The sequence below is a fragment of the Selaginella moellendorffii genome, unplaced genomic scaffold, assembly GCF_000143415.4.
Source record: "Selaginella moellendorffii unplaced genomic scaffold, v1.0 SELMOscaffold_42, whole genome shotgun sequence".
Taxonomy (NCBI): Eukaryota; Viridiplantae; Streptophyta; class Lycopodiopsida; order Selaginellales; family Selaginellaceae; genus Selaginella; species Selaginella moellendorffii.
Window position 1 is genome coordinate 1,365,889 of NW_003314303.1, and position 9,519 is coordinate 1,375,407.

The following is a 9,519-nucleotide window of genomic DNA, read 5'->3' on the forward strand; positions in this document are numbered from 1 at the left end:
TCAACTCTCATATGCAATAGGCTGTCCCTCTTGCATGAGAACTCCTCCCAGTGCATAACCACTCGCATCGCATGTCACCTCGTAAGGTTTCGATGGATCAGCAATGTGAAGCACTGGAGTCTCGCTCAACAATCGCTTCAGCGCCACAAAACTCTCCTCTTGTGGCTTCTTCCACTCGAATGGCACATTCTTGCGTAACAATCGTGTCAAAGGATTAGCCACCTCTAGAAACTTATGCTGGAAACGTCGGTAGTAACTAGCCATACCAAGAAAACTGCGCAACTCGGCTACTGTAGTCGGTGTAGGTCAGTTTTTTACCACAGCCACCTTCCTTGGATCTGTCTTGACACCCTTAGATGTCACAATATGGCCTAGATATTCCACCTCTGACTTTGCAAATTCACATTTTCTCTTCTTCGCATAAAGTTTGCTATCTCGGAGTAACAAAAGAACCTTGCGCAAATGCACCCTATGCTCCTCTATATTCTTGCTAAAAACAAGAATATCGTTCAAGAAAATCTCCACAAACTCATGAAGATAACGCCCAAATACCTCCGTCATCAACCAAGTAAATGTGGCCGGTGCATTCGTTAAACCAAACGGCATAACTGTAAACTCAAAATGTCCGAAGCTTGTGTTGAATGCCATCTTGGAGAGATGCATCATCCATTGCAATCTGATGATATCCACTCCTCAGATCAATCTTGGTAAACACTCATGCTTCACCAAGCTTGTCTAGGATATCATCCACACGTGGCATCGGCATCTTATCCTTCACTGTCTTCTTGTTCAAAGCGCGGTAGTCAATACACATCCACATTGAATTATCCTTCTTCTTCACAAGAAAGACAAAAATCTAGTCACCCTAGACTATGCTACGCCACCTTTTGAGGTTCCTCACCACCCAACCACCCCCGAGTTACCTCAAAAGCTCCACTGCACCGTTGCTCCACTGTGAGCCCTAGGGTAGGTTAGTCCCTTACCCTAACATGCCTTAATATACCCTTGAGCCTCCCTTTGACCGGCGTTGACCACGTAGTCAAAGTTGGCACCTAACATCCACCGAGCTGTGTGTCTGCTCGTGAGGGGTTTCGGCGGTGTGTGCCATTTGTAACGAACATCATCTTCCAGGCAAAGTCTTGCCGACAATCTGTCAACTGTTTAAACTACAGGTTATTCTGACCGATGATGGATTGATCAACATGAAGCACCTCACTGCACGCATGCTGTCCAAAGCTAACGGGGGATACCAGCCATCACTCGCCTTCTACACAAACATGGAGCAGTATAGCATGCTTTGATTTGGCAAGCTGGTAAGATGAGATCAGAACGAAAAGTGATTGTTCAGAATTTTTGGGTAGCTGTTACAATGACCATCATAGAATATCTTTGTCTTTAATATTTGATACATGCTCAGGAAAAAAATGAATATGAATTGGAGCCCTAGGTATCTTGCCTTTTAGTCCGTTTTATACATTAGTAAACATGTGTATACACAAATTTAGTTTTTTTATAAGATCGATTTTATATATGATTTCATTACCCTTAAATTTACTAAGTAACTTCTAATGGTAACATAAGTCCTCCTACAAAAAAACATTTGTCCTTTTACCCTTACCCTAAAATTTACATCAGAGGACTCTGATTCATGATTGAAATCTCGCCAAAGAGCCCGGTCTGGAATGAGTCCTTCCACATAAATTTTGCAAGATTCTTATTCAGCTGTCCCTTTGTTATTTTGTTGTGTATATCAGACAGTAAGCGCCAGAACGTTGTTTTTTCAATCTCCTCTCCGGCCAGCCGCTCAAGAACTGTCTGGATCTCTGCCGGAAGGCCCACAGAGGCCCGTCGACCCATACTGCGGATCTCCCATGATCTGCAGCGCCTATCTGAGGGAGCCAGCTAGCTCCAGAAAGCAAAAATCCCAACATACACCCTGGAATCCACTACGTGCTCGGATGGCTTGCCGTCGAAGGTAGCGGCTGTACACGATATTGGTTACGGAAGTTTTGAGTCTATCAGAGAGCCTGGTTGTGGATGTGAGGACTGTCGGCTATTTGCAGGATGCAGAGATGGAGCTACGTGTTCAGGCAAAGCGTTTGGTAAAATTCTCTTCCTCGTACTTCTTTTTGACAAAGGCTTACCCCGAGTAGTTGCTCTCTTGAAACTTTCAAGCTTTCCAAGTATTCTTCTTTTGCATGACAGTAAATCCCCATTGTTAAATCTGGCCCAACTGGTAGCACTTCATTGACTGATTCGGTTGCGGTGTGCACATGCAGCATTCATGTACACGTTGAGAGACGTCGATGATTTGAGCGTCTTCCAGCGCCTCTCCTCTGTCATCCAGCTGATCCATGAGCAATGAAAGAATGTTTGTTCCTTGCAGCGTCCCCGAAGCTCTTCGCTGGTTGATCATGTCCTGGATAAGCTTGATAAGCTTTTGCCGCACCTGAGAATGGGAAAACATCACAAAGCTGTGTAGGACAACGCTTATGGGGGGAAGTTGATGGGGAGAGCACGAATGCCTTGGTTGAGAATGTAGTACAAGGAGATAGTATCATCCACATCAGGGCTGGAGTCTTTCCCATATAAAATGTGGTCGATAGTTAGAAACGTGAACTGTCATATCGAAGAAAACGTGTCAACTAGGAAACAGGAGGAAGTAAACATCGTTTACCCTTCTCATCTTGTTAAGAAGAACGTTCATATCCTGAGCAGACCACCTCTCAAGGCACGCTTTTATGTTGTTGACTATGAGGGGCATATACTGCTGGAGAGCTTTGGGACTGTTCACAGCAGACTCGGTAAGCTTCTGGAGCTTCAAGTATCCCGCAAAAGAATACCGTTCCATGACCCCAATAGTGCTCTCTGGTCTCAAAGCTGTCTTTGGAGAGCACGAATTTGCATCCCTCTGGTGTGGAAGCCATACGTTGCAAGGTTGAGTTATCTGGTAGTTTTTATTATCGCTCATTGTCGCTTCTTTGTTCTCGGTTTCCAGGTACAATCGAGTGGGTTTTTACAAGGCATTTCTGTCTGGCAGTGAGCCATGAAAGGGTCCGGTCTTCCAGACTTGAAGGCTCTGAGAAAAGCAGCCATGCTGCCAAATACGGGAACCTGGTGGAAGAGGAGGCTGTCCCGGCTTGAGCACCAGCTCATAGTACCATTTGTTGAAATAACTCGAGAATGTCAGCAGGGCAGTGACTGCCACCACCTCAACGCCAAGAATCATAGAAACGTCCATCGTTTTGGTGAGCGCTGGCAGCAAGTCTTAGTTCTTAGATCTCCCTTCCTGCATAAAGCCATTAGTGTCAGTAAGGCAACAGGTATCAGAGTTAACTGCGCGAAAAGCTCGTCTTAACACGCATTCTAAAGAGCTGTGGAAAACTGTATTTATTATCCAATACGCTTTCTATTATAAAATTCGGTCTTTCAATTTTCAAAATTGAACCTACCAAAAGCCAAGTACTCCCCCTTTCCAGATCATCCCGGTGGTGATCTTGTAAAACTCACCCAAGGATCTTTCAGGAGAGTGGGATTGAGAAGAGACGGAGGTCTGCATTGGGTGGAGTTCTCCAGTGCTTGATCATCTCCTCGTGGAGGCTGTCATCGCCATAGCCGGGTTGAACCCCTGGACGAGACGAATCTTTAGAGAGTTTTAAGAGAATATACTGACGTTTGATTTTTTTGAATTGATGCGAAACGAATATACTAGTACATAGCTCTAGAATCCTAAAATCGGCAGTTAACGAGCTCGGTATCAATGCCGGCGGTGCTCGCCTGGCCTGGATTGTGTGCTAGCTGCTTTGGGATCGCCATGGCGGTGCCCAGGTATTCCTTGTGCTGATTTTGGCCATTCCCGTGGTATTGATGTTGTTCTCCTCCTTGTATTTCCAGTTCCCACTCTGCCGGTCGAATTCATAGAGGGGGAGAAAGCGCTGGGCATAGTCCGCCACGAATTCTATGGTGCACAGCAACTCTTCCTTGGGGAAGTATGCGAAGTTCAAGCGCGTCCGTCCAGGTTTGACACCGCTATATTCCTGTGAGACAAAGAAGTTCTTTCCTCTTTAGAAAAGCTCTAGAAAGCTTGTTTTAGTTCTCACCTCTTGGATCGCGGCTCGAAATTTCAGGGAGAGATCATCAGCGAGGGACCGACACCTCCTCCCAAACAAATTGTTGAGGAGCTTTGCTACAAACCGGCCCTGCGGCACGGTTTGCTGGAGTTCGTCTTTGGAATCAGTGATCCGGACGAGGAACGAGACGACCGCTGCTCGTTTCACTTGCGTGCTCCGGACAATCAACGCGGTGGTGATTAAGCTTTGCTCTCTCGACTCGATGAGACGGTATCCCGAGACCATCCCGGGTTTTATCCGCTGGAGTATGGAAGGTGCTCTTTCGATGTCCTCCGAGTAGAGTGTGTTATGAGTTTGTTTAGTGTTACTGGTTTTCTTGTTTCTTTCGCTGGAAAGGGAACTGACCTCTTTGTTGTAGTTGACGAAGTCTTCTGTTGTCGACGGTGCGTGATCCTTGGAGCTTGTTGAGCTTTTTGTTCATGCAAAGCAGGGGACTCAACATCACACGTCTTTGCGGGGTCGAATGTAGATCTTAACGTGCGGATCCCTGTTGAAACTCCCAACTCTCCCACTTTCTCCCAATTGAATCCTTGCAGCAGCCTCGCCAGCACACACTGCACCATCCGGAGTCCCATCCCCATCCCTGGGCAGATCCTCCACCCGGATCCAAAGGGGATGAGCTCGAAATTCTGGCCCCTCACATCCACGCCCTTCTTTGCGCCCTCCTCGAATCACTCCGGCCAGAAATCCAGCGCCCTCTCCCACGAATTGGCATCCCTGGAGATTGCGTAGACATTGACGAGCAGCCGAGAGCCCTGTGCGATCTGGTAACCGGCACTCTACACACAGGGCATGGTGGATTCATAGAGGATCACTGGCGATGGCGGATGCAATTGCAGCGTCTCCTTGACGATGGCGTGCAGGAAATTCAGCCTTGGGAGATTGCTCTCCTCCACAACCCTGTCACGCCCCACCATGGCATCGATCTTGCGCTGCGCCTGGCACATTGTGGTGGGGTGCCGGAGGAGCTCCGCCATCGCCCACTCGCAGGTGACCCACACGGTGTCGCTCCCGGCCCCAATCACATCTTGAGTGCCACGAAGGGAGCGAGGAATGAGTGTAAATCCCCGAGAATTAGGGTTCTTGAGAAATACTTGGATGACAGCTTTAATGGTAATGAATACATTTTATGATCTATTATTGAATCTAAAATTTTGTTTGTGATAGAAATAGGTAATATATCTTTTTTTTTTGCATCATTTAACTTTTTGTAATTCATACAAATTTATAATTTGCCATTTTTCTTAGACACAATTAGAGCATTTTCAATTGGATAGATAAATTCTCCCTAAAAAAGTTTATCAATTTCTTGACTTTACCTTGGTAATTAAGATTTATTCTATAAAGCATCTACTTTTTAGGCATATTTCTTGAGAGTATCTTAATATGGTGCATATAGAGTTTTGACAAGATGTCTTTTAAAAATCTGTGTAAGATTAAAAGAAAATGTCTTTGTAATCTTCTAGTAGATTTATGGCTTGATTGCGAAATTCACTTTGTAATCCTTGAGCAATTGTAATAGTATGCAGATTATCTCATTTGCTAAATTGATTTGTTCAAATGGTTGATCACAAAAAATATACGAAACATAATTTCTCTATTGATTAATTTTATAAGTAGGATCCTCCTTTACGGAGAAATCTTTTGCCTTTGTTCTAAGGGTTTTTTTCTTAGATACTTCTTTAAGTATTGAATAAAGATTTACTTTTGAAATTGGCTCAATTTTAAAAAAAACTTCTAAAATTTATTGTTCTTAGAAATCATCTAGGCCTTCCTCCTAATTATAAAATTGAGTTTTGAGGGGTTGATATTTCCTTTCCAATTGTATAGTGGAAGTAATGGGCATAATGTTTTTTGGTTGCCCTACAAAAAAATTGTTTTTTCAGTCTTGGTTTGTGCAAGCAATTTTTAGCCATAGTAAGGTTTTATAGGTAGAATCTCGTTATGTCATTTTAAGTACAACATAATTGAGTTTGTACTTTAGGCCAACCACATTGGTTAAAACATTTTTAATAATTCCAATGGGCTTGATGCATTAGTCATCTACCATTTGTACATTAATAAGGCTAGCTGAATTGAACCTAAGCTTAATTCTTTTCAAATACTCTCTTTTAGAATATTTATGCTTGAGCCACCATCAATGAGAGTTTCAAATAATAGATTCTTACCAATCTTCATATTAATTATAGAAATTTCACCATCACAATCCCCTAGCTCAATTACAATGGCTATAAATGGGACTAAAGTTTATTTCTTTTTATGCAAGAGCTCTCTAAGCAATGCAATTTTAAGAAAAAGTGCTATAATGAGATGTTAGCCTAAAGTGAGTGTAATTTTAGCATTTAAAATGCTTTTCATCGCCTTTTTTTCATCCTTGCCATTTAACTTTAGTATAGGGTTTTTCTTTTGCACTAATGGTAAATTCATATAAACTTATAAGGCATGTATCAATTTATAAAGGTGTGAGACTTTCTGTGTTAGAATCATCATTGTTCAAATACTTGTGGATGCAAGTTTTGGAGTTGTTGAGTGATTTTTGCACTGATTTTTTTCTTTTAGCGCCATTGAAAGTTATGGATGATCTCTACTTTATCATCACTCCCTTTATCTTGGCTTTCAGATTCAACTCTTCTATGTTGAATTTTGATTATGACATAATCACTAGGTAACTTTTCTATATCTGACCATTCTACCTTAATGTGCCTAATTATAAGTTGCATATCCTTAGAGGTTTTGTTTGATGATTCAATTTAATTATATGGCCTAGGATAGCAAGTAGGAGTCTTAACTTGATCATACTCTTTTGGCATTTCATATTCTTTAAGCTTATTGTAACCTCTTAGCTTATCATATTCTCTAGGATGATTATAATCTTTACACCTATTTTCCTCACGGTTAGGTGGATAATCTCAAAAATTACCCATATGCAGATAATCCCCATAGTCATCTTGTTTTTCAGCATATAGATATTCATATTTAGCATTTCGATTATCATTGCAATCGTTCTTCCTACAACAACTTTTATCGTCAAGTGGATACCTTTGCCTATGTATTGTTTTATTAACTTAGGCTGCTTGTTGGGTTCCTAGTTGTTTAAACAAAGTTTTACACTCTTTATCTAAATGTCCCTCTTTTTCATAAAATTAGCATTTGATTAGCTAAAATTTGCATTCTTTCTTGTTATATTTTTCATTTTTGCATTTGATACACTAAATCCCTTATTTGAAATTGATTTGCAATTTTAAACTTCATAGACGACTAGTTTCTTTGTCTATAAAGATTGTTTTTTTGTCTGACTTCACTATATTTACCATCTCATATTGTTTTATGAGATTTTGGTAGGCAATAATAGTTTCTTTAAGTCATCAAAATCTATATGAACTCTCTTTATCACATATTCACAATAAATTTTCATGCATAGATATAGGTGCATTTTGTCTGATACTAAGTCTTTACAATATTTATAACATTTGTTGAATTGAGTTGTATATTCTTCGATTGTTTCAGATTTTCTTTGATAAAGTTTTTGTAGTTCATCATAGTTTTATCCTGGGTTTGTTTCCATGGAAAAATCTTTAAGGAAAAATTTTGTATGCTTATCAAATGTGCCAAGCTTTTTGACATCATTGTTATAATACTAATATTTAGCTTTGGTTTTTAGTGTATAGGGGAAAAGATTTTTTCCTGCCCATCTACTTGATTAAGCTTAATTGCTTCTATGTATTTCTCAATATGCAGTTGTGGGTCTTTTCCTTTAATCCTAGAAAAGGATGGATATGTGATGATGGTATTTATTGTTATTCCTGCAATTGCCATTATGCTCATTGCAATTTGATAAAAAATACTCTATTTTGCAACTAGTATAGACAAAATACGTATTTGGTTCGTAAAGAACTTGAATCATCGTTAGAGGGTTTATAAATTTAACTCTTTTGCCTTTTATAGGGTATCACTCTAGTTGTTTTGTGTTTCACTATTCTCAGTTGAAGTAGAGGCATTTTCTATGTGCCGATGCTACCAAAGAAAGTAGCATATGGATTTACGTATTTTGGATGACTGTCAAAGTTGTATTGGGATTTTTAATCTCCTATTCATTGAGGTGTACTTAATATGCTTTCAGCTCACTCTCTTTCAAACTTTTTTTTAGTTTGGTTAAGCAATGATTTAGTCTGTTATGAAGGGAGGTCAAGATCGCAAATATCACGAGTAAGTGCTTTATAATCTCGTTCTAGATATTGTGAATACTTCTTTTTAGACTGCCTTCTACTATTTAGATTGTGAGGGAAATATTGTATATCTATTACTTTATTTGGTATAGACAGTGATAATTTTATACATAAGGATTATTCCCTTTAAAGCTTTATAGGTAAGATCAATTGTTAGTCTATGTCTATATATTTTTAAGTTTGTTGGCATTGCTACTATGGCAAGCATAGTTATTATGCCTCGTTTGTGGAGTGAGTGGTACAAGATTTTTGTATGAATTGATTCCCTTTGTAAATTGGCCTATTAATCACTCTTAGGAGCAAACACTTAACTTCTGAATCAATTTCGAAATGGGGATGGCTTTTCTTTAGAGGCCAAATGTCTAAGACATTGCTTATACAAGAGTCCTAGGAATTTCTCGAGCAACAAATGTTATTTTTTATAGCATATATGTCTTACTTAAATATGGTCCACTTTAAAAGATTTTTACCCCACAAAATTTTGTTACCTATCAATCTAAATTTAGAATTGATCTAACATCTGTTAGCCCAATTATCAATAAGTGTATTTCTACCTATGGGTATCCAAGCTTTATTGTGGACCATTAAAGTTCTTATAATAGCGTCTTTGCCTATGATTGCATAGAATTCTAGCAATTGTCTAGTAGGTAAAATTTTATAAATCATTTGTAGGTTATAATACTCAGGATTTGCATCTAGCTCGGATAGACAAACTATCTTTTTGTTTAAGAAGAATCCTGGTACTATTTTCTTTTTGTATAGGTAACTCCTAGATATAAATCTCAATTACACTATGTACCTACAAAGTAATTTAAGTGTATTATTGTCAAGACCCCCAACAAGATCAATATTGGAAAATGCAAAAGACAAAGAGAAAAGCTAGTGAATAACGAAGAAGAGGCTTTAGATTGGTGTTGATTCAGATTGTGGAGAAATGGAAAAAGGCTAACCTATATATACTATAGGTTGATGAAGCTCCACCACTCTTGGATCGAGGACGGCCCAAATATAGTTGAGGTTGAGAAGGTGCCACATCATCATCAGGAATGTGGCTCAAGACTCAAGAATCGTATGGGAAATCGAAAGTCAGGAATAGGGAAGTGTCTCGAGAGTCAGGAATAAGGAAGTGTCTCAAGAGTCAGGAATGTGGTCTGCAGGTTCAG

The 9,519-nt window shown here is 39.9% G+C and overlaps 2 protein-coding genes across 2 annotated transcripts; one reads left to right on the forward strand and one right to left on the reverse strand.

Moving 5' to 3' along the window:
• The first annotated feature begins 3,695 nt into the window (after positions 1-3,695).
• LOC112349722 lies at positions 3,696-4,396 on the forward strand. Its single transcript, XM_024684671.1, has 3 exons — positions 3,696-3,828; positions 3,895-4,018; positions 4,128-4,396. The coding sequence occupies exons 1-3, from the start codon at positions 3,761-3,763 to the stop codon at positions 4,311-4,313; spliced, it is 378 nt and encodes a 125-aa protein (XP_024540439.1). The 5' UTR covers positions 3,696-3,760; the 3' UTR covers positions 4,314-4,396.
• Positions 4,397-4,571: 175 nt separating this feature from the next.
• On the reverse strand, positions 4,572-5,107 carry LOC112349751 (flavonoid 3'-monooxygenase-like). Its single transcript, XM_024684714.1, has 2 exons — positions 4,946-5,107; positions 4,572-4,847 (listed from the first exon to the last, which is right to left on the reverse strand). Exons 1-2 carry the CDS (start codon positions 5,105-5,107, stop codon positions 4,572-4,574), a joined length of 438 nt encoding a protein of 145 aa, XP_024540482.1.
• Positions 5,108-9,519: the final 4,412 nt, after the last annotated feature.

What these genes read in the sequence shown, in the direction of transcription:
- LOC112349722 (XM_024684671.1), top strand. Translation starts at nt 3,761, where the DNA reads ATGCCGGCGGTGCTCGCCTGGCCTGGATTGTGTGCTAGCTGCTTTGGG. An exon ending in ATCGCCATGGCGGTGCCCAG is followed by an intron (nt 3,829 to 3,894) that starts GTATTCCTTGTG and finishes TTGTATTTCCAG; the next exon opens with TTCCCACTCTGCCGGTCGAA. An exon ending in GTTCAAGCGCGTCCGTCCAG is followed by an intron (nt 4,019 to 4,127) that starts GTTTGACACCGC and finishes TCGAAATTTCAG; the next exon opens with GGAGAGATCATCAGCGAGGG.
- LOC112349751 (XM_024684714.1), bottom strand. Translation starts at nt 5,107, where the DNA reads ATGGCGGAGCTCCTCCGGCACCCCACCACAATGTGCCAGGCGCAGCGC. An exon ending in AATTGCATCCGCCATCGCCA is followed by an intron (nt 4,848 to 4,945) that starts GTGATCCTCTAT and finishes CGCAATCTCCAG; the next exon opens with GGATGCCAATTCGTGGGAGA.